This window comes from Coturnix japonica, chromosome 6, assembly GCF_001577835.2.
Source record: "Coturnix japonica isolate 7356 chromosome 6, Coturnix japonica 2.1, whole genome shotgun sequence".
Taxonomy (NCBI): domain Eukaryota; kingdom Metazoa; phylum Chordata; class Aves; order Galliformes; family Phasianidae; genus Coturnix; species Coturnix japonica.
The window spans coordinates 13,062,257-13,087,262 of NC_029521.1; the positions used below are offsets into that span (position 1 = coordinate 13,062,257).

The following is a 25,006-nucleotide window of genomic DNA, read 5'->3' on the forward strand; positions in this document are numbered from 1 at the left end:
GAATGTTAAATTCAAAGTTATTTTCTATGCTTGACACAACAGCTTCAGCTGAGAAAACAAGATGACAGTTGATTTTACTTCGGTGTCATGATCTTTCCCAGTTCTATAATAAATGTTTATCCCTCTGTGATTTTATTTGTCAGTATAAAGGAAGTAGAAGCACCTTATGGACTCCTCATATATAGATAATAGAAGAAAATCTTACTGCCACATTTTCTGATGTTGGTGCTTACCTGTTCTGTAAGAATGTGGGGCATGTATCACAGCTGTTTCTCAAGGCTGTCCTTATCCTTTATCGAATCAACTGCCATCAGAGTCACTTGAAGAGCTGAAGGTAGCTTTCACAGTGGGGAATTGTTTTGATTCTTGAAATTTGTGAATAGTCATCAATCAGTGTACTGAAACTTGTAGTCCCGCATGGGAACGAACACAAGATTTGATTCCTCATTCCTTTTAGTTTATTTAGCTTTCACCAGTATTTCTCAAAATTAAATATCAAGCTAATGAGCAACTCAGAGTGTCATTATATGAACATCTGTCTTAATGACCAACATACCATTTTTTATTGTTAACTACCTCTACTGATGCCTAACAGAGACTCATCTCCATGCCCATTTCCTTTCTGTTGGCATTACCTATTTTAATTAGTCTCAGCGCCTGAAGGCTTTGTCTTCATTTGTTGCTAAGCTTATTATCCTTCCAGACATAGAAGCAGCCATTTCAGTGCTGTATTAGTGTTGTCCCCCTGGCTCGGTACTGCTGCTTTTACAGCAAATTCAATTAAGGCATCAACTTTATGCTGCACTGCTGATAATAAATTTTCTATGTAATAGAATATATAGTTTGCTGTTTTTTCTCATGTCATTTTAATTAATCCATATAAATGATAAGGAAAGAAAGTAGTGGTCTGGGCTGGTAATAACAATAACAAGTTTGGCTTTGTCAGTATTTGCAGGACTGGCACTGCAAGAACACGTGTCTTGGAAGCACAGTTGGTGCTGTGAGCTCTGTACCATGGAATGCCCACCTGTAATAGGGAAAAGCTGCACTTGGCTTGGTGACTAGTTTATAGTCCATATACAAGTGTTGGCTGTTTGTTTCTTGAAGGTTTCACTGGACTACAAGCAGTAAAACTAGATGTGGAGACATCGGTTGAATTTGCTCCCTCAGTGTGTGCTCGGAGCTTAAATCTTTTAACAGGTATTAATGCTTAATCATGGGACTGCAGCTGAAGAGGCAGAGTTGTGCACCTGGTGTGGTCAAGGATGCATCATGAATTCATGTCTGTGGGAAAGTGCTGAGCTGCCAGGCAGCAGCCCAGAGCATGCCTTGCTGCCACACCTGCTGCTTCTGAAACCTCATGAGTAAGGCGAACAAAGAGCCAGAGGGAAACTGTGGTGAAAGTGGGAAAGTGCACAAGCTGAGGTCTGAGTGAGTTGTATGCTCTGAGCAATGAGACATGGCAGGCCTAAGTCAGGAAAGCCCCAGAGGGGCTCTTCAGAGGCAGAGAACTGTTGCTAGAACAGCTCAGTTCGCCATCAGCCTCTTGTGAGTGCTGCAGCCCAGCCTTGAAACTATGACTTGTAAATGTTTGAACAATGTAACCTGCATAGGAAGCTCATACTTGTGCATTTTGTAGTGTCGTGATGGTCTTAAATGGAAATAGCTTTTGCAGACGTTGCTCCTCATTGAAGTATGCCTCCATTTTATGATAATCTGGACTTTATGGTGATAAAGCTGCTAGATTCTGCCTCTGGAATGTACATATGGTGTCAGATTCAGTGGGAGCTGCTGGCACTGGAAAGGACAGGACTGAACATTTGAGGCTGGTCCTGAAGGAAAGTTTTAGCTCTGTTTATTACGAGACCATAATCTAGACTAACAAGATGTGCATAGGATTTTTTTAATGTGAGACTCCTTACCATGTGATTTAATTTGATAAAATAGATGTTTGACTGTGCAGTGTTATGTGCAACATAAATACTATTTTTGGATTTGGGTCCAGCTGTGGGCAGATATATGCAGAGGAGGTGGAAAAAACACATGGTGAGGAAGCTGACCTTAACTCCTCTGCTGGATGCGCACTCCTTGAGAGACACATAAGATGTTTTTTACATTTAAGCCACCCCAGGTATCACCCATGTGTCTGAGTCAGTACATTTAGCCCCTTCTTCCTGAGAAACTGGTGTCACAGTTTGTTCCCCAAAACCCTGCCCTTAAAGCAATCGCATGTGAATCTGTGTTGCACTACACCCACCTGAGTTTTGTCTGTCCTGAGCAGTCAAGCAGGCCCTACAGCTCAGTTTGATCCCTCTTCTTTCACAAGGTCAGAGAAATAACCCTGTTGCTGTGGTCTTGTTCAGTGATGAAATTTGTCTTGCTCCTCAGTATAACAAATGAGCCTGTTTTCCTGAACTGACACGTTCCGTCTTCTATCTCCTATATGTTTTAAGGAAGACTGCTGATTGAGTGATCAAACCTATCCAGCAAAGTAAAGTATGTTTCCAACATTTTATTATCTTTCTTTTAGCTAAGGAATATTCCAAGCAGCATTCTTAATTATTCAAAACCCTGTAGCCTGTGGAATTTTCTACCTGTGGAAAAGAGTGAAAAAATAAAGACCATGTGCTTTGATGGCTCTGTGTTCAGGAGGCTGCCTTTTAAGCTGCAGCCACTGCACACACTGTAGCCTGTGTCTGTATCATTCGGTGTTGACATTTGCATTATGATGAGGGCAATTATTCAAAGCCAAATTACTATTCAGAGTGGTAGCGTGAAACAATGAAAATGAGATTGCTAGAGGGGAAAATGTATGCAACAGTTTGTATAGTTAGGAAAGAAAATCAGCTTCTTTACTGAAGCATTTCTTTTCTCCTTAGCCAAGTTTAACCCCTTTTACAACAGCTAAAATAAGACTGTGATATGGCTGAACTTCACAGCACTGTAGCACCCTTTGTTCCAGTGGCTCTTAGAATTAGGAAATCTATGTATATTTGCATGGCGTACATTTTGTATGTAAAGGCAGGATCTTTATCCAGTGAATAGTGAGATGATGCAATTGTTAAACCTATTTTTAGAGCTGGACAAACACAAAAGAAAGGGATGGGCCCACAGCTTGGTGTAGGTTCTTTGCAGAGGAGGCTGAAATACATCCAGAGCACAGGAAATGCATTTCTGGCCCTCAAATCTCAATGATGAGATTCCCTGATGTGGTGCAAATATTTCAAGCAAATGTTAAAATGTTTGGGTTTTTTTTGCCTTGTCAGACAGTCATTTATGTCAGAAATTGATTCTAAAATTGTCCTTTCAGGTATTTGGGGAATATATATATATATATATATATATATAAAAATGCAAGGCTTGTGGGCATTTTGAAGAAAAGATACTTAAAAAGAAAAAAAAAAAACCCTTAAATATTGTGCAATATATTGTATGGTTTTTATCACAGTTCCCCTACAGGAAGTGTTTGGTGGGTCTATCAGTAAAGTGTGGGTCTGTGGTAACTGTTGTGTGAGGTCCAAGGATGACTGTGGTCATCCATCAGCAGGAGCTGGGTCTGAGCTGCTACCAGAGCAGGGTGTGTTGAGGCCACACCACCTGTGTCCAGACAGAGCCCCCAGCAGGACACAGCTTGGGCTGTCCTCAATATACTTATGTGGGGGAAAATCATGTTCCTCCTTGTCCCCATCTCGATGTCACCCGCTGCCAGCAGCTGAGCTCTCCAGGCAGTGTATGTGTTCTCTGTGCAGGCACAGAGGGCAGTGCCTCACCTGGCAGCACGCTGTGCCAGTTGCTCTTCAATCCCTGGCTGCTTAGTGGGAGACATTTTTTCTCACACAATGCCATCTTGGGTTTATGTGGCATACACTAATACGTCAGATGCATCTTGTTGTGAAAGGTAATTATTTGCTGCTGACTTCCATTTCATCTGCAACTCAGCGCTCTAGAAAGATTCTTCTGTATTGAATTGTCTTCACATTATCAGTCAGATTTAACCCTTTGGGGAAAAAAAAACCAAAACAAACAACTATTGACTTTACCCTTTGCATCTGAACCACCAGTTTTAGCAACTGATATCAATAGTAGGAATCATTTTGAGAATGGCTGTGTAGCAGAAATGCTGCTTGAAGCAGTGATTGAGCGGGAAGGCAGGGCCGACTCAGGGGAGCTCAGGTGCGTATGTGCAATGCTCCTGAGTGACCAGAATGGAGCCAGGTTTGACCCCTTACAAACCTCATTTCAGGGTTGGCAGTGGAGGCAAAGGGATCTCACTGGAGATCTCTGCCTAATGGAGGCTTTCCAAAGGTAAGTGGTTTCTCTTCCTTTGTTTCTGTGTCCATGGCTGTTGTATTTGGGCTTTTTCTTGTTTGCTGCAGCGTAGGATTGTGCCCATCTGCTATTATTGTTGTACTTTTCATTGCATTATAGCATTCTAAGCTGAAAAGTGTGATAATTCTGTATTTCACCCCCTGTAACTTCTGGCTCAGGGTCTATTTCCACAGTCCAGCACCACTGTTTTCACAACACATTGTGTTGGGTACCTGTGGCAACACATTGTGTTGGGTACTTCTGCCTATGAAGGGTGGTTTGGTCTCATTTCAGACCATAGCTGATCTGTCATGAAGTTCAGCAGCAACAGAAAGTGGGTAGCTTTGTGTGCTCTGCTCTGCAGTTGTTTGGAGGGTATGCAGCGTAACTCCCACAATTCACAAGGCCAGTTTCTAACGTGGGAGGGATAAGGGAGGTCTCAGGCACTGACTGATGAGTTTGGTAACTGCTGGCTGTGTTTGGGTCTGATCCAGAGGAGTGTTCTGTCTGTAGGTCAGGGATAAAAATCTGTAAGCAGCTTCTTAGTGCAATCACAAACTGGGGTTGTTTATCTTCGCCTCGTATTTCACATTTTTCTTATGGAAATATACTCCGAAAAATACAGGAAATGATCAATTAGAGCACGAGGAAAAAAAAAAAAGCCTCTTGACCTTCCCACTGACTCCTTCCAGTCATCAGCGTTTTATCAGCTTCCCAGCTCCCATGCCCGGGCTGATAGCGGTTCCCGGCAGCGGCTTCGCTGCCTCCGTGACCGGGGCTGGATGGGGCGCGGGCGTCACCCGGTGGGAGCTGTGGGCGCTGCGCTCGGTGCTGCCTTGGTGCTGTGCTGTGCTGCGCCCTCTGGCTGCGGCCCTGCTGTTCTGTTGCATACAGAAATACCTGCAGGAATAACCTGGTTGCATTCGTTTCACCATTGAGAGTGGCAGCTGTTACTCTAAAGCAAGCTGTCTATCCTTACACTCTTACATGACCATGATGAGTTATGCTATTCTATATCATCTGTGATTGTAAATATTTCCATGTTTACAAAATACTTTTGTTCCATTCACATGTTGATCCAAGTTATTTAAACAGGGAGGGTTTCATAGCCAAATCCAACATACGCACACAAAAAAAGACTAAAATTACTGTTTGATGAAGCACAATGTAAGAGGACAGTGAAGGTTCTCCAGAAATCAGACAGAACTGTTACCGAGCTTAGGAGCTGAAAAGGTCATTGTGCCACTTGAGTGATGAAGCTTGAATTATTTTGCTGATTTAGGTCTGATAGCTTTTCTCATTTTCTTTTCTGGAAATTTGCTGGTCACAGTCACCTTTTAGACAAGTGGGTTCATTTTGAACATCAGCTCCTTAAGGCTGCTCACTGCTCTACAGTGGTGGCCCAGGTTCTGGGGGCACTTTCTAGAGCAAAGTACAATGGGAACAGACAGAGCTACCTCTGAAGGCAGTTCTTTGTGTGGTTGTGCTGCTATTGCCACAGCATGAGTGTGTGTTTAAAAATCAGGAAGTTAAACAATCACACCAGTTTGCAGTGTGGCAGACTTTGCAGGTGCATTTGAAGGTGAAGGAAGCAGAGCAATTGTTAAGATTTTGCAACACGTGTCCTGATGTGGTGTGGTAATTCTGAGCGTGTGCTGCAATCTTTGTGGAACAGCTGCATTCCCAGTGGCTGTAGTGATACTCAACAGCTGCAGAGATGTTCAGATTTATGTCATTTGGGGGTGTTTTGTTTTAATTTGGCAACATTTTGTGCCACAGCACAAGAATATTTAAGGAAGAATTAGGAAGTGATGTTTCTTATTTACTGCTGCTTGAAGCTACTCGTATACTACGTACAGAAAATCAGTGCTGCAATCACCTGAGATGCTTTGGCTGCAGTGTTTATTTGTAAACATGTCCATCTGTTTTTCTGGAATTACACCACGTCAAAGAGGTGTCTGATCTTAAAGTCCATCTGCCTGTGACTGGCGCTGTCTGGTGGCTGCCTGTGATTTTTGGATTGTTTTCTGATTGCCTCCTTATGATAACGTTATTTGTGAGGTTAATGTCACACCCAGAGGCCTTTGGCTTGGAACTTGCTGAGGTGACTCATGCTTATGATGCCACATCATAACATTACGTACAAGACACTTTCCAGCTATTCAGCAGAGAAATTACATTTCCATTATAATATTCATTTTAGTCTCTTGCCATTTGCACATGTAATTCATTGAAAATACATCTCACATGGGACATGAGAGCAGTTAATTTAATTCTAGTTTTGTCTAGAATCAAGACATTAAGAATCATAGGAGCATTTGCTCAGTATTTTTTTTTGTTATTAGTCTACCCTTGGGAGATTTCCGATCAATAGTTAATTCAGAAATCCACACCACTGCACATCACAGGAGCTACATCTTACAGCCACTTTTTAACAATTCATTTCAATTCACTGCTGTGTAATGCTATTTCTTAACTCTGTTGTGTCTGTATTTTCATGGAGTCATCTCAGTCACCAAGCACTGTTTGTTTCATAATAGAGCATGGAATCTGAGATGAGATGATTTCCACAGTCTCTTCCAAATTTATGGCAGTATCCCAAACCAGTATCAGACTTATCTCTATTTCACCAGTATGTTTATGGTTTTTAACTCGGTGCTGTCAATTTAAATCCTCCCTGTGGTTTGCTGTGCCTTCTGGATCTGCTTTCATATCAGTCATCTCTCACCTGCATCTGTTTGATTATTCCCAACTGTCTTCAACTTTCATCTTGTCTGCTTCCAGTAAATCTGGTTTGCTAAGTTCATGCTGAATTCTGTTTAGACACTGGCATACTTGCATCCTTCTAAGCTTCAAACATCGCTGGCGTGTGCTACCAGAAAGAGGCAGCCTAAGTCTGACTGAATCCGTGTGTTGGCTGATGCAGGAGTTGGTCATGCTGCTTGTATGACTCTGCCTGTACATTCACACTTGCTTGTGGATGTACATTTCATTTTACTGTTCAAGAGGCACATTATACTTGTTCCATAAGTCACTTGTATTTTCACTTCTTAAGGTTCCACTGGACAAAAAGTTAAACATTGCAGTTCTGCTCAAATTGCCCATTTGAAAACTGCATGTGGTGAAATGAATTTGGAAGGGGGTATGTCAAGTATGAACCCATTTTTGCTCATTAATGACTGTGCATGCCTTCAAGTACATCACATTTTCCTTAGAGGTGAAGGTACTTAGAATGACATAGTACGAGTCTGATGAATGCAAAGATGTTTGATTCTCTTTCCTGTGGAAAGCTCTTTTCTCATTTGCTCCAAAGCAAGCAGTGTGGTTAAGGGTCAGATATGAGACCAAAACTTGGTGACAGAGTAGTCCTGCTGCTCTGTATTAGTGCAGGGTTCAGTATGGCCAAAGTCCTCCATCACATGCAATTTCATATGCAACAAGTAGATGACTTTGCATGATGTTTCATTGTAACTTGGGTTATTTAAAACATTTTATTTGTAAGTGTTTTGAGTCACGTTTTAGTTCCTACTTCCATTAAGAAAGCTTCAGCTATATAAGGCAAAGTGGTCTGTTCATTCAGAATGCATCATTTCCATTTAAGAGATGACAGATTTAACCATCTTCCCATTTCTGGGAGACATTAGCCACAACTTTCTATCTTAACACACTTATTTTGTGGAAGTTTTGATGATAAACAGAGACCTGGGTTCTTACTATTCGTGCTCAAAATGTTCCTGAGTTTGATCTCTTCCCTTGGGCTAGTGCTCGTTTCTGAGTAGTTTCTGAATGCTTATCTATCTCTTATTGTTTCCACTGCCTGCCACGTAACTAAAGTCAAAGAATCACTTCCTTAAGAGCAGACTTTATGGTATCAGGTTTTGTCCTACATGTATGTTAGCGCATAGAAGATATCCCAAATCTTCCAACAAGGTTGTCTCTCTAGTATTTCTGTTTCCATTCTGCACTGATGTTTGCCACTCTCCAGGCACAGCTCTCAAGTCTGTTTCTATCGCTCATCCCCAGTGCCATAACCTTGATCATCTGTTCACTTTATAGAAAAAGGGAAATATTTTCTGGGGCCTCTGTTGCAGGTAAAGAAGCTTTTGCAAAATTTTACTCTCATCTTCTGCCCTTCTTTTTTCCAGGCTCTTATAAGTAGCCAGCCAAACAATATTGCAGTTGTGGGGCCAAAGTCACACATGAAATATTGAAAGTACAGAACTCAGGGGAAAGTGCAACAAGACAGCAGAGCAGCAAGGCTGCAGGTTGCAGTGAGTAAGGATCTACTCAGATGTGACCGCAGTAGGTGCTAGATGATATCACCTTAAATGAAGTCTGGGAAGAGGTGGAGCCGGGATTCACCCCTTCCAGTCACTCAGGTGTATTGCATGCACCTGAGTTCCCCTGGGTTGGTCCTTTCCTACCAGGTGCTCAATCACTGGTTCAAATTATGATTCAGCATTTTGATTACGAATGGTATATGAAGCTTGATAGCAGCCAAGGCAGAGGTTTGTATGCTGTGTATTTAAGTCTTTCATTTTTGCTGGGAAATTTTATCTAACATATGCTAAAGAACAAATATGATTGCACATGTGAGCAGCCATCAGTCAGAGCTTTAAAAACTGAGGCTTGTACCTGGGAGTGTATTGCCCAGAAAAAAATCACCTACATTTCTTCTGCTCTTAAGGCTCTTCCTGTATTTGTGCTTTCTTGAGAGCTTCCTACATTTCAGAATGGAAGAGACTTAAATGCAATTTTTGTTCGCGCTTTTATTATTTGTATTCATAATGATAGGAGACATTTTGAAATTTGTATTTTACTGACCTGGCTTTATTTGTACACAAAGCTCACAGACATTGATTAGAAGTACACACTTTGTTATGGTGATAATAATATGCTATGTTGCAAGACTTTTGACAGTTATGCTTTGAGTGCTTAAATGAAGGAAGTACTGAAGTGAGAAATGGTTACCATCCCGAAGGATATGACTAAAATGTAGGTTTTTGTGTAGAACTGCGTTCCTGTTGCTTACTTGCTTAGCTGCTCTTCTAGCTGGTTTTCTAGACAGTAGCTATGAGCACCTTCCTTTTCTTTGTGGACAGCCTCTGTACTCTGTGTTGTACAGGAGATCTCCAACCAATGCAGTTCTAACTCCCTGCACAAACTTCAATTGGTAGTTCACAAACTGTGTGTTCACTGAACAACTCTGCCATGAACACTGTTGACCTCTAAGAAAATTGTTTGCAGATCCCAATGACAGATTGTACTGCTGAAGAGTTCAGAGCCCAGTATTGTTGCTTACCTTTGTGTTTTAAGTGGTGATTGCTGTGTATGCTGTGGTGCTGGCAAATTACTTGCAAGGCTCTCTCTCCCTCCACCAAGAGAAATCAAAACAGATCTGTGGAGAAAGGAAATACTGGCCCACATGCTTTATAGATAGGAAACTGAAGTATAAAGAAATTGTGACCTAACAATGCTGGAAGTAGTCCAGGTGTCACATGCTTCAGGCTTGACTCTAAAGGACAAGATTTCATTAAGATTCCTACTCCTAAATTCCATCACAAATATGCAAACTTTGTGTACCCAAACTAAAATAAGCTGCAAGATGTAGTACACATCTCACAAATAAGTGTGCTTATTGGATGGAGGGAGTCCAGCTGATGCTTTTTCTGTTGATTTTTTTAGAAGACTGCTATAGTTGAGTTTGTATCTGAGTGGTTCTGAATTCATTTTTCTTGCTATGAAATGAAGATGTTGATCAATCTAATAATGAGTTTATCTACCTCATCTCCATTTGAGCAAGATAAAAGAAAGTATTTGTCTTTTTTTCTTAATACTCTTTGATATCTATAGCATGACAAAAAAGAATTTGACCAAAATAGTCTTTTGGGTGCTTTTTAGGAGTCCATCCATTTCCAGGTTCTGCTCATCTCTAGTCAGGGTACTGCTTTTGTGTCACAATGAATTGCTTGATAAATATTGCTCCAAAATGTTTTCAAAATCTGGATTCATTCATAATTAAACTGTGATTGAGATCAAAACATTTGTGTAGGAGCCACACAAGGAATGATTGCACATAAACACTGAGGTTTTTTTCTTACATACCTGTAGCAAGCAAGTAAATGTTGTTATCAACTGATATACAAAAATCAGTGAATGTTTTGACCTCATTGCAATTGAAATTTTGCATTTATGAGGGGAGATGAAAAAGTAGCTAGTACTCAAAACAAAGTATTTGGGTAGGAACTGTTCTTGAAAATAGGATAAAAATGACAAATCAAGTTGCTGGCCTGTGATCTTTTCACCAGTAACAACTGGAGTCTTGCTGTTGTTTTTTTTTTGTTTGTTTGTTTTGGTATTTTTAGGATGGATAGGATTGATAACTTAAATTAGCCTGCTAATTAGCCTGATCATTTGTTCCATCATGGCCACTTCAACATGGGAAGTCATTTTTCACATTCTTAAATGCTTGGCAAGGTATTATGTTGCAAGTGCAAGCCTTTTGCTTTAACATTTAAAACCAGCATACGTGGTACATATATATCTGATGCTGTGATACAGATTCTTACCTGTTGTAGCAGAAATACCTAAGTGAGGGCTTGAAGCAGTGATTGAGCACCTGGTGGGAAGGCAGAGCCAGCCCAGGGGAGCTCAGGTGCATGTAGTGCTCCCGAGTGACCAGAAGGGATGGAGCCAGGATCCACCCCTTACAAACCTTGTATCAAGGTTGGCAGTGGAGGCAAGGGGATCTTGCTGGAGATCCCTATCTAATAGAGGCCTTCCAAGGGTAAGCAGATTTTCATTTGTTTCTGTGTCTACAGCTGCTGCATTTGGGCTTATTCTCATTTGCTGTAGCCTAGGAATTTGCTACCCTATCATTGCCCTGTTTTCCATCCTGTTATAGTGTTACATGTGTAAATTTGCTATGAATGCTGCTTGTAGCAGTGCCCCCAGTGTATTCATTTCTCTTAGCTACTTTCAAAGAAGCAAAACCACAGCAAAGCATTCTCCTTCAGGTGTCAAAGTGATTCTAGAATTGAACTGTGCTCCCCTCAAAGGGGAAGACTTTGTACATATTTTTCAGTCTTTGATGTTTGCCCAAACAACAGAACATATCTTCAGCAAGGATGTACTTTGTGTTAATGATTATAATATTTTGTCCAGAATTGGCAATGTAGTTGGCTTTAATTATTAGATTGTTCTTACCGCTGTGTTACAAATTCTTTTCTGACTGAACTTCTTTCTTAAGTGTACGTGGGGGAATAAGTGAACTGAAGTGTAAGTGAAGCTGTTGCTTGGTGTGCAGTTTATATTAATGAAGATATTACTTAGAAGAGCTTAGTATCAATGTTAAATGAAGTATTTTCTGAAATTTCTACTTGTGACTAATTACTGAGGAAAGCAAAACCTATTACTTTCCTTTTATCACCTATGATATCATATTGCAGCATTAGGTTGGTAAGGGGAGCATTCTAAGCTCTTACACCTGCACTCACACCTTGTAAAAGGTAGGGGATGAACTTTTGAAACCAAGTTCCTGATTTTACAACTTCCTCCACCAAGTGATTGGGAACTCAGTGTAGGAAATCATGGAACACGTGAACTGTATTTCTTTAAGGTGAAACCAAAATGATGTAGTTTGCTTTAGGAATTCAAACCAAATGTGCTGCAGTTACTTGGGAGCATCTAGTTTATACAAAATCCTGCAACATATATTGTATGGATCTTGGTTATTATTTATTGCATGCTGTATCACTATCTGCTGTACTTACTTTAGTACCGTCTACCAGAGCTGAAGATATTAATTAAAGATGCATGAAAGGAAGTTTGGACATCCCCATTTTACCAAATGAAACAGTGACTGACATTAGAACTTCAAAACATAGTCTTCCCCTTTCAAAAGAAGGAACAGCTATGTAAGAATAATAGTTTTATTGATAGTTTTACATATATAATACAAATAATAAGTTAAACATAGTAAAAATTAAATAAGATGAGGTTCCAGCCCTCATGCAAATAATTCCATCTATAAAAAAAGAAAAAAAAAAAAAAAAACAAGTTTAAAAATAAAATCAGTGAAAGTCTTGGGGGGGGGGAAGCAGTTTCCATATCATATCAGTTAGATGAATGGAAATAAGGTTCTGGCTTTCAACACTCAGTGTGTGCTGAATCCTTAGCTCTTCTCTGTGTTGCATAGGTAATATAGAAAAGTGGTACCATCAGACTTCTAAGGGAACCCAGGCTCCTTTGGATGGGACCTGGAAGTGTAGTCACATTATTTGTTTTCCCTCTTTAGTGCAGTTCTTTGGTGGAATACCACAAGAGTTTTTAATTCTAACACAGCTGTAGTTGCCATCACAAAGATTTTAGTATTCTTTGGGTCTACGGGAACAAGTCCTGTATACCAAGTTCTGCTTCAGTCCTTCTTCACACATTAATGATAATCAACACTGATGCAGTTTCTTGCACATTCTGAGGCAAAGCCTGTTCACATTCCCAGTACTGGTCTTCACAGGTCAGGTTTCTATCATTCCACATTGTTTGGAGTGATGGGAAAAGATGTTAGATGCTGTATGCAAAATGCACAAGTAAAATAACTTAAAGCTTCACCAAAAGCTCCAGAACAAATGCCAGTTTGTAAATGAAGTGGACAGTTAACTTGATGTGTACAGTATTGTGCATGGGAATACTCATTTAAATGTTAAATATTTTAGTTTCCCATTGAGTGGTTTTCAGTAATTAAGAGTAGTGAGATAGTATCAACTTCTGCATCAGAAACACTGTAGTGGCAATCTATGTGATCAGTTAAAAGCAAGAACTCTGACGTTCAGGGCTTTGGTGCCCTGGCATCACCACAGTCTTACTGTCATTTAAGTCCAGAAGTACACAAACAGTCACTTTGGTTCAGGGAAAGAGCGACTTTTGGTAACCACTGCATTCATATTTGAGTTGATCCAGTTAAGGTAGCGAGTAACTCTGGTGTAAACGCCAGGCTTGTTTTTCTTCGCACAGCCATCTCCCCAGCTGACAATCCCATAAAGTGTCATCCTGCCATTGTGCTCACAGACCATGGGGCCGCCAGAATCTCCCTGACAATGGAAAAAGAACGTATTAGGATGTTTTCTGTAGATGGAACTTTGATAACAGGGAGCCTGTGATTACTGTTTTTCTGAATTGAAACAAACAGTAGATAAAAGCTAAAATTCTCGTGTGTGTGTGTGTGTGTGTGTATATATATATTTAATATATATATTTAGAGTACTGTATAAATGGAAGAGAATGTTCAGCTCCTGTTTCAACTACAGCGCAGTCAAGAGTTCTCTAGTCCCCTTAGCTTGCCCAGGTGGAACAATTACTTTGTTACAGCTCATAATCATAGCTGTTAAGGTGGTTGAACAAGGTCAAAGCAAACATGCCCTATTCTGCATCACGTCATTAATCATCCCCCAGCACACTTAAGGCTAACTCTGTTTTTTCTTAAGAGATGTATTGGTCAGGCTGCCCAGTGAAGGTGGAGGGAAGCAAATCCAGTTTTGAGGAATCTGCATAAGGCCTCAGTATCTTCCTGTTATCCATCTCTTTTAGCCATCCATTATCCCACTGCAGAATTGTACTTAAGATTAAGTAAGTGTAGCTGAGACCGCCTCTGATGTGTTTATCTACCAGCCACTGCCAGAACAAATTGTAACATCTCCAAGAGCAGCAACGATTAAGGCATTGCAGCTGCTGCTCTGTGAGAGGCTGACCTGGAGGGGTTTACACCAAACTCCATGTTCTTACTTGCTTCCCTGTCTTCAGCCACCCTGAGTCAACTCTACTAGCTATAGTGAATTCCCTCTACTCGAAGACTCTCTTAAGTAGCAGAATTACAAGATGCTGCTATGCTATAGTTGATCCATTCAGTATGCTTCATTTAAAGTCATTTATATGAACAACAAAGATTTATTATTACTATTATTATTTTTTTACCTTGCATGCATCTGTTTCCCACGCCGGGTCTCCAGCACAGACCATGTTGTCAGTAACTCTGATACTGTCATAGTATTTATATTTGCAAGCGTCCTGTGATATCAAGTTTACAGTGGCTGACATCAGCCTTTGAGCATAGTAAATATCGTCTAGGAAAAAGGGGAAAAAAGGTCATCCTTGAGAGTTGAATGAGGTACATGGAGTAGTAGCAGTGAGTCTCTGGGTCTTGTGAAGGTCATGGTCTTTAAAAAAGTCAACCATTTCCAACAGAGACTAAGTAACAGTTTGGAAAGAATTTGTTCACTTACAAGAATTCTGTTTTCCATAGCCAGCTATTTCACACCGGGTATTGTCGTGCAGGTCAAGGTTCTTCTCTGGCAAGCAGACTGTTCTGACATAGTTGGTTTCTACTGCACACTGTCCAGAAGCTGTTCTTATTCTTACCAAAGCTAACAACAACAAAACAAAACATAAGATTACTTAAATTTGTAAAGGAAGTTCTCATTATATGGTTCATCTCATTGCTTTTGGAATTATAAGGATCATTATTTAGTGACAATAATTTTGCATCATTGAGTAACAGAATTCAGGTCATAGGCAAGGGTTCAGTGTCAAGTGCAAGGGTGGCAAGTCCATTCTGTGCATGTTACAAAAACCTATCTGAATTCATTTGTTTAGGGAGAGGTTTGTAAAGCAGGGAGAGACTTCAGGAAATAAGGCTTATTTCAGGGGAACTTTTAGTTAATATGCTACCTAATATGCTAGCTGATATGGCATTCCCTTGCCAAATAATGTAACCTACTGTGCATGCACTGTGTCTCAGTCTACAGTATTTTACTATATGTCAGGTGACACATTTTGCATCTGTGTGTCTGTCTACCTTGTGGCACATGACATGGAATGATCTTGCTCACCACTGACCCAGTTCTTAGAACTACTTGGCTCCTGTTCCCTTCATCTCTGCTCTAGTTGTACATTTATTTGACATATTCCTCAGTGTTTGAAAGGTTCATATTAAGATGACACTTACCAATATCATTATCATTGCCTCCTGTGTAATCTGTAAAGTCAGGATGAGAGATTATTTCATCCACCATGAACTCTTGCTCATGTCCATCAGTAGCATTCAGTACAGACTTTCCAAGCAAGACTTTGTAGACTGACTTATTCGGTTGCCTTTTTGTCCTGTTAAAGTAAAAAGATTCATGAAGGCTGCTATTTCTGAGAGTAGGGTTAACAACTTAAAATCAAGTACCAGTTTGGTTTCATGTTTACTTAAATGCAGACAAGACAAAGCAACAAGAGTGTTGATCAAGTATGCTACAGGAAGGTCTGCTGATTCACCACTTGAGGTGAATAAGCTAGATGTTCATGCACTATGAGAGGCACACCTGGCTAGCTGCTACTCATGTCTGGTATCAGCAGTGAAACTCCCTGGCGGAATGCAAGGAGGATCAGCTTTCCACAAGAAAAAAAAAAAAATGCACTGAATGTACATCAAGACAATGTTTAGGTTTTAGGAATAGCTAAGCTAAAGAGAAATCCCGGCTCCAATTCAAGCTAAAATTGTTTCAGCTGCATAATCCACCAAGATGTTTGTATTTTGCTAGGCATGGACTTTCAGAGGCTTAAAGTTCACGGCTGCTCCTCTTTGTCTGCTTAAGGTTTGCTCATTCAGAGTGAGGGGAAGATATAGAAAATCTATCAAAGGAAACTGCAGATAGGAAGGATGCAGAAATTCAGAACTTTACACTTACGGATCATAGAAGCAGTGTGCTGCTGTAAGCACCCAGCAAGGGTCAATGAGGCTGCCACCGCACAGAAACTGGTCCGTGCCCATCATGTTTTGGAAGATGCCAGCTATCCAAGGCTGAGTCTCAACATCAGCCTGGCTTCCACCAACAATCTTGAAGTACTTGCTGAAGCTTCTTTGGCCACATGTGTGCCCTATGGAAGAGAGTTTTGTACAGATGTTCACATGGCTGGCAAGCATCAACTTTGTGCTAGAAATCCATTGTCTTGAAACCAGTGTCACTTACCACACTTCTCTATAGTGTTGCAAGGTGTTTCTCGAATGGAGTATCCGTATCTTTTGGTGTAGCACCAGGGCCTGCTCCTTCCATTTGGGTTTCTGGAAAATAAAGGAAATGTTCTTTTTTTATAAACCCAGTTCTTTAAAAAAGGATAGTATTTTAGAATTCTAACTGGAAAAGCCAAAGGTGTCTTTCTTGTAAGATATGCTGGAGAAACCAATTAATTTTTTGAATACGGAACTGGCAGTTTGTTTTGTCATAAGTGAAACTTCCCTTTGGAGTTGTTAATGTGATACGATGGCTCTGTGAAATTCCCAGCTGTTTCAGTAAGCAGTAAGAACTCCAGGCACTTCAGAGAGTCCCGTTCCAAATATTTTTAAATTCAAGTTGATCTCTGAAATATTCTGCTATCCCTTTGGACTTGTAGTATCACTCAAAGCTCTGCTGGTATTGTCACAGGAAGAATGATGCATCATCTTACCTGCAGTAGTTGTGTTTGCCCAGTCCAAGATCCAGAGCATTCTTCAAATCAGCATGGTAGTCGCCCATCCTGATTACTGAAGGAAGGTCCCAATATAGACAACCTGGATCTGCTGCCATTCCTCTGTATGTCTCCCCATTCCCACTGTAGCACATGCTGTCAGTGTCTGAGAAAACAAACATTCGTTAGCAGCATGTTCTGTTTTATAATTGTTCTGAAACAGAAGTAATCTGTGTGGATCACTTTAGTGATAAAGCATGCATGTGTTATATGATAAAAAAGGATGATACAAAACCTGAATTGATTACCTATTCTTATTGGATTTGTTCTCTGAATTTTATGCATGAAATAACATGCTTTAATCCATGCATATTGCTTTTGGTGGTTTGTTTTGTGTGTGTGTGTTTTTGTTTTGTTTTCTTTTTTTAAAGCAATTTCAGTGTACTTCATGCTATAATTATTTGTTTTGCTTCTGGACACTCCTAAACAAGTTTACAAGCTACAACATTCATGAGGAGTGCAAGAACACTTGTAAGGAAGCAGGGACAAGAAAATGCAAGACTCCAATTTTGCTTTGATATTTGGCTGTTTCTCCTCTTCTTGATTATTATTAAAAATTGATGAAGGATATTAAAACTTTCACTTGAGAATCCTTATTTGTGATTTGCTTACATTTCCTGTTCAGTCAGTTAGTTAGTATTAAGGAAATTGGATACTTTACCTATTTCACAGTGAAGCCCACTGTATCCTTCTGGGCACAGGCAACGTTTAATTTGGCTGAAGAAGCGATAGGTAATGCAGGTTCCACCATTCAGACAGTGGCATTCTGCAAATAAAAGACATCATTAGTAAGAGGTGAAACACTTGAGTGGTTGAGTGAAATGCAGTTGCAAAATAAGTTTTAGCTGCATATCACTGAAAGTCATCTCTCTTTGATGAAGATGTAATTGCAGGTTCTTTTTATGTTTAATTAGAACAGATACTTACCTCTATGTTGGGATCTGTGTTTATGTGGTAACTTGTAGTACTGCCTGAGGTAAACCTAAGGTAAAAAGGAAAAAAATTATTGAAGGAGGCAGTTCCTTTGACATGTTTCTATTACAACTTCTCCCTCCCCGACTCTCAGGTACTGAGCAGTCCAGCAAAGGTGGAACGTGCTCCAGCTGTCTGTTGTTGGGGACCTTGGTGCTTCATGCTTGTGTATGATAGTCAAAATATTCAAAATCGGGTCCATGTCTCCTTTTTCAGCTTTGTATTCAGGAGGGCGAAGACAAATTTAGTGGAGGACCAATACCCTCCTACGTAAAAAGCACCACTGAGTTCTTGATACTCTGTGGTCTGAGTTGCTTTATGAAAAGATAAGTGCTGGATTTCTTGGATACTGTGTGATGTCCTCACTATTTTAACTCTAGAAGACATCTCAGGGAAGAAAGGAATCGGAAGAAACAAAGGGTTCAAATACGCATTTTTCCAGAGGTATATGTGCAGCAGATGTAAATGCAAAGGCAGCAGAAAGAAGAATTAAAGTCAGAAGCCCAGCACCCTGTCCAAAGCAGAAGTATAATTGAAAAACAGAAGTGGATCTAAGTAAAAAAAAACCTCCTCACTTATTTCAAAACTTACTGAATCTAGTCCCATGACCAGCGTGCAGAGAGTTATTGTGAGAAAGATGAGTAACTTCATGTTGACAGTTAAGTTCTCACTTTGTTCCTCGTGTTAGTTTTCGTTCGATTCTGAAAATAAAAGAGGAATTCAGTGACACGTTGTAGCTTGCAGCATCAGCTTTCTCATTGCTGTTGTTTTACCTGGTTTGAATAACAATACAGTGGGCAGAAGAATTAAGACCTGACTTATCAGTGGAATGTCTGCATATTATTTCCATAAATCAGCTTAGAGGGTATGATTTTATCACTTAAAGCTATTCTGTGCATTTTGAAACACAGCCAGATTTTGCAGAGTTCACACGAGGCAGAGATGGGAGAAATCCATACTCTGGGTAACTGCAGTGTGGACTAGCAGTCAGAAAGCAGCAGATTTATTTAGCTGCAGTCCAGCTCTTTGTGCTTGCTTAACTGATTATTACTGCCTTGCAGCAAGACTTCTAAATGGTCTGAACATGCATGTTGATGCGTGGGAAGGAACACTCAGCTCTCAGTGCCTCCTGAGCTGCTGAGCCCTTGCGTAAGCCCAGGCACCTCGCTGAGCACTGCAAAGTCCTGAAAGTCTGGTCCCGCGGTTACTGCCTGTATGGTATTAGACAAGCTTAAACCTCTTCTGTCCTGATTTGATGCGTGCAGCTGCCTCCTGCAGCCGAGCACACAAAGCAATCAGCCCAAGAGTGAGCATTACAAATCAGCCTGTAAAAAGGGTAGGGGGAAAGAGATACTGAGTACTAATTTGCTTAAAAAACCAACAAATATAAAAATGTGCAGTGCAAGTCATGGGAATAAATGCCAGATTATTATTTATGAAACGGAAAAGAATCTTCTAAAAAAAAATGAGTGAAATTTAAAAGCCACAGACTTGTACGACACTAGTGAGCAACGCACTGCAGAGCAGGTGCTGGAGTGCAGCTCCGTGCTTTCAGAGGTTTTGCCATCAGACCAATTTTAGATCAGTCTCAAAAACGGAATGACTACAGACAATAGGAATACATCCCTTAAGTTTAACGATGGAGAGGTACAGTGCCTGGACTTTAAGACCCAGGTATGTGAGAGGGACAGTGGGTTTATTTCAAGAAAGACATGGCTCAAAGTGAGCTGCTAATGCAGCAGCAGCCTCTGCTCAGAGGCAGGCTTCATAACGTGGGAAAGCAGACTGTGCTTCTCCAATGCAGCTGGGATTGCAGCAGATGTACGTTCTCTTGAGTGTTATTAACACTAAAGCAGTAATTTTTAATCCCCCGGCAGGTATGCAAGAAATTTGCTGTCCGTTACCGTGATTCTGTTCCCAGGCCCACCCCACAGCATCCAGCAGCAGCGCTGCCCATTTCTGCTCGAATCCCGCTGCCAGTTGGCAGCGTGCAGAGCAAAGCCCTGCCGTTACCGCCGCTACACGCAATCTATGTTCTCACGTCTCTGATTTCAAGAGCGATCTCTGAAGCCTGCCGCAACGCTGTCCGCGGACGCAGCACTTACCGATTGAAGCGGCTGAGCCGAGCACGGTGCAGCTGCAGCAGCGGTGCGGGACGGGCTCTATAAAGGCCCGGCCGGGGCGGTTCCTCAGCCGCTGCCCGCCCGCCCCCAGGCGTTCCGCAGCGCCGCCCCCGGGCAGGGCCACGCCGCCCCCTCGGGCCGGGCTGCCCCCCGGGGCTGCGGGAGCATCGCTGTTGTCTGTGTGCGCAGCGGGGCCGGCTCGGGGAATTGGGGCTGCTGCTGGTTTTGGGGCGGGGGAGCGCGAGCAGCCTGAAGGGGGCGCGGGGCTCCTCCTCGCCTTCGTGGGGCGGCCAGCGATGTGCAATTAGGCGTGTTAAAACAAAAGAGAAACCTGAGAGGCAGCTACGAAAAGAATGGCTTGTGTTGAAGTGTGCCTGGAGGAGCAAACAAGCGTGGGGTATTTAAATTTCAGACTTGTGGCGCCGTCCGTGAAGAATGAAGCCTAAATGCCTTTATGGTTAAGAGAATTAACTCCACTCAGGTGTGGGTGAGGACAGAACACACCTGTACTGAAGCTCTGGGCCTTAGGGTCTCCTTTGTCTCAAAGCCATTGCTCGGTGAGCACTGAGCTGCAGTGTCCATAGCCTGAGGTCCTGCACTCCTCCAAGAGGTGCCGTGTCTTTGCTGTGATAGTTTCTGCTTTCCAAAGAGCTATTTGAAGGGCAACCATTTTATGACTGGGGACATCCTGTCTCCTACTGCAGGCCCCGGGAAACAGACAGTCTCCTCTACTCCCAGTCAAGTGTGATTTCTCACATTGGGCTGTGACACTGCAGCAGTGCAGTGAATAACAAAACCCACGCGTGGTACTTGCAGGCATAGTGGCAGCATTCAGCCTCAGGTACTGGGGTGACTAAGTTGAGGCAGGTCTCCCACAGCTGGGTAGCTGATGAAAGACAGTTTCTTCAGGTGCTGCTTCAGAACAGGGGCTGACATGAATTTCCTTTGGAAGGAATGCTTTTCATAATCGGGCTGTCCAGATCTTAAGAAGATCACCCTTCTGTGTTTGACATCTAACCTGGCAAGAGAATGGTTGAGTTTTCTTCTTCCCTCTACATCTTCTGTTTATGTTGAGTCTTTGTTGTAAAAGCACCCTTACTGAGGAACTATATGCTTATTTGTTCTATTCCTTTTTGTTGTGTTTCAGCTCCTCAGGCTTATGTTGGAACAGGCTTCTCCACAGAAAGTGTATTGAGTGCACATTCACTGGATAACAGAAACTGAGACAAGAAAAATGGATCAAGATGAAAGTCCAGAAATGGGCACAGGTAAGGAAGGAATCTTCCTGCATTTCAGGAGAGTGATTTTTTCCTATCTCTCTGAGATGTCTGAATATTGCGAGCAAGTGGATCCCCTAAGAAATAGTGAAGATAACATTAAAGTAGGATCCCTGTTGCTCTTTTTTCAATCTAGAGAACTGTCTGTGATGTAAACTTATTCTAGAGATTAAATTCAGTGAAAAATAATCCAGATTTTAAAAGCAGTCTGCAACTTTTTCTCTCTGAATGAGTTTTACTACACTGGCCTTACAAATTAAGTAAAGAATGGGTCATAGTTTGATTCAGTGAGGGAGTGGAAGAAGCTTCCAGGAAGAGAAGGGGCTCCTCCGGGTCTGGACAGCTCTTCTCTTTCCTCCTCCACCCCTCCCACGGAAGAGGTGCCAGACCTTGGCAGTTTCCTCAAGCTTTCTGGAGAAAAGAGTCAATGCTAGAGCATCAGGATTTCCCCTTCACACTTTTTCCCTAAGGAGTACTGTATAAGTGAGTAATGACCTTCTCCCTGAACTCCTGACCAAGCAGTGTAGATGTCACCTGTTCCTCTTCTTTCCCCTAAAACATGAAGATTCATTCTTGTTTCAGAGGCTGAAGAGCCAAAAATGTTTGTGTTTTCACTCTGGCTCAAAATTTGACAAGAGCCAAAATTCCTTTTCTCTACTGTTTGGCACATAGGTTTTACTGAAATTCTGTGTTACTTTATCCTCAATGACAAGTGGCCTGGTCTGTGATGTTACTTTGTTTCAATCACATGGGGAAGATATTGATAAGAAACAGTCTGCCAGGTTTGTATTGCCTCATTGGTGTTGATTCCTTTGCCTTGAATAATCGCACCAGGGGGAGAATAAGTGATAACTAAACCGTTGTGAACTAAAAATACTGTTTAGCAGAGTGAGACCCAAGCAAGCTGTAGGTGAGTTTGCTTTGGTACTGTAGGCAGCCTCAGAGCAAATGAGGCCACATGATCTCCATAAGAATTGAATGACTGCTAGGGAAGCAGAAATGGCTGAGATAATTTGCAGTACTTGAATTCCCAGAGCTAACTGGCTGATGGCTGCTACATTAAGATCTGAAGTGAGGCTGCAACTGAAATAAACTCTTGGGCCTGTAAATGACCTGTCTTCTGGCACAGGCCTTGGAAAATATGTAGTTTGGCAGTTATGGCAATACTTTATGTCAAGATCTTATAGCTGGTCCTGCCTGCACAGATAGGAAATTCACCTCTGCTACTCTTTGGGTAGGTGTAACAGGACTCGTTCTGCTACACAGAGATTTTTTTGATAGCTTCAGGGGCAGGATTTTTTCATTATTGCATGTCTCAAGAGGGTAGAAGAGCCCTGCTGAAAGTCTTTACTTTGCCAGCCACTTCTACTGTTTAATTCTTCTTCCTTTGTCATGTCTATGGTTTCAACACTTTGGTCTATTATCTGAATTCAGGAGAGGTGTGGGCAAGGTGGTAGGAGAAGGCATCTGGAGAAAACAAAGGTGCTACAAGGGTGTGGCAGGATTGATGTTATGGAGGGCAATTTATCCTCCTGTACAGGGGTATAACATCTGATGAAAAAAAATACCATTCACAAAATTTGAAGTCATTCTCTCACTTCCATGCTCGAAGCTGTTAATACGTTTGTTTGTTTGTTTGTCTGTACATGGATAATAGCACATAGTGAAGAAAATATATATAAATGCCAATTATGAGCTGCTCATTTCATCCAAGTGTAAATTCCTTGGGATCATTTAGTACCTCTTTCCAATAGAGTTCAAATGTAGTGGATTCAACCCTGAAGAGCTACCATAATTAGGAATGCAGACGGACAATTCTTGCTTTCCTGCAATTCAGTTACTGATAAAAATCTTGCTGATTCTTTTAATTTATAGTTGAAATAACTTGAATGTTTCAGATTAGTCTGCCAGCTTGACCTAGCAAATATCAAAAAGATAACATTTCATTCCAGCTAGATGAGGACACTGACCCTTCTAATGAAACACAGATTTTCTTATCTTACAGTGGTGAGCTGAAAGAGATTATGAAGTCTGCATTGTTTTGTGGCTGTCACTGGGCTAGAGGTATTATTAGTTCCTGTATTCTTTTTCACAGCTGGTGATAAAATATTAAAACTAGGGCAAAATTTTCTGGCAGTCCATCCAAGTTGTTACTTGTGAGGAGTACGTTCTGGTTTGTACCACATATAAGTAACACAGTTCTGTTTCTAGTGATTTTCTGCCTTGACAACACAGCTTCCTGTGCAAAAATCCTTTTTGTGTCCTCTCTGCTCATGGTACATCATGAATGGAGAAGTCTAAATTTGCACATGAGCAGGTATGTGTACCCGAGCCTCTGTCACCTTGCATAAAAGAGCAGAGTTAAACCTCACATTCAGTATTTGCGTTAAAGTGTGTATAAGCCAGTACAACACCTGGATTCTTTTGACATGGTTTGTCATCTCTGTAATGGTCATGGTTTTTTTTTTAAAGTAGGCAACTTGCCTCCTGCTGTGTGTATGGGGATATAAAGAATATGGCAATCTTTACATCTGCTCCATGTATTAGAATGGTGCTTCAGAGTTAAACGGTACTGGGTTACGGTAAATATTTGGATTATGGTAGAAAGAATTTCAAAGCAGCAGTAAAATGTTTTATGAGCTTAAGGGATATTTTCTCCTATAAAGTTGTTTTCAGTATTCTAGCTTCAGTGTCCAAATACTGGGTGCTATTCCAACAAAATATTTTATCAGCCAAGTTCATTTTTACAGCCAGTTTGCTACTAACTCTTGAGCTAATAGCAGATTGGATTGAATAATCCAATAGATTTCATATGTTATACTATCAGTGTAACGTAAAGAAATAATAATAGTTTTAAAACAAGACAAAATATAAAACAACAAGAATGAGTTCTTTCTTTAATCTTATTTTCTTAAATTAGAGCTTGTATGAGTCCCAGGAATTTCCAGATTAGCTGATTTTGAAGTTGAACGTGATTCATAAAAATTCTTGTCCTTTAATGACTCTTGATTACTTGTCAGTTGTTTGTGGTTGGAAGCAAATGGTGATCTCATTTCCTTTAGGTATAATTCAGCTACTCAGGTTTCTTTGTTTATTTAAAATTTTGTTCCTTTTCCTTGCTGCCCACTGTATTTCTTTTATCTTCATTGTCTGTGTGGGTAGAAGTAGCAGTGCTTATCAGCTGAAGGGCACCAGGCTCTCTGCGGAAGCATGTATTCCTTGTTGCTCTGCTTGCAGCGGGAGTAGTCGGCCTTATCTCTGGACTGAGCCAGGGTAATCACAACATAGAAAGTTACTTCAGTCACAAGAAACCAGCTGCTGTTAGCTCAGCTATTTTGTTACACTAGGAGAGAATGTGGTTGAGGCTTTAAAGCAATAAAGCCTTTCTCCAGCATAGTTTCGTTGGAGGCTGCGGCTGCACTTTCCAAAGGGGCGGACTGTGCTGCAAGTTGACTGCTAAGTAACAAGTAGAGATACAGCACCTGTGAAATCCCCTGTCATTGGATCCGCACACTCACGGGAAGAGTAGAAAGCATTTGTTTGATGAATAGCCTTTGTGGTATGTGGTGCTCTGCTGTTTCAGTGACCTGTGCCATACTGGTATCTGTTATTATTATTTGAACAGGAGTGCTCCTGTCTGATGATTTCTTCATCAGCTTTAAGCGCACCTGTTTGTAAGCTAGGCTTAGTGTACATTGCATCTCGCTCAGCAGTAGTAAAAATCCATAGATCACAGAAATTGCCAAACTCTGAGATTTGTTAAAACTGCTCATTTGAGACAGA

General features: G+C 41.2%; 1 protein-coding gene across 1 annotated transcript; it reads right to left on the reverse strand.

Moving 5' to 3' along the window:
• Positions 1–12,223: 12,223 nt before the first annotated feature.
• Positions 12,224–20,057, reverse strand: PLAU (plasminogen activator, urokinase). The gene is made up of 11 exons (XM_015866551.2): positions 19,929–20,057; positions 18,415–18,524; positions 17,779–17,833; positions 17,513–17,617; positions 16,792–16,957; positions 16,317–16,408; positions 16,035–16,224; positions 15,308–15,462; positions 14,586–14,726; positions 14,278–14,426; positions 12,224–13,397 (listed from the first exon to the last, which is right to left on the reverse strand). The coding sequence occupies exons 2-11, from the start codon at positions 18,472–18,474 to the stop codon at positions 13,203–13,205; spliced, it is 1,308 nt and encodes a 435-aa protein (XP_015722037.1). The 5' UTR covers positions 18,475–18,524; positions 19,929–20,057; the 3' UTR covers positions 12,224–13,202.
• Between the last annotated feature and the right edge of the window lie 4,949 nt (positions 20,058–25,006).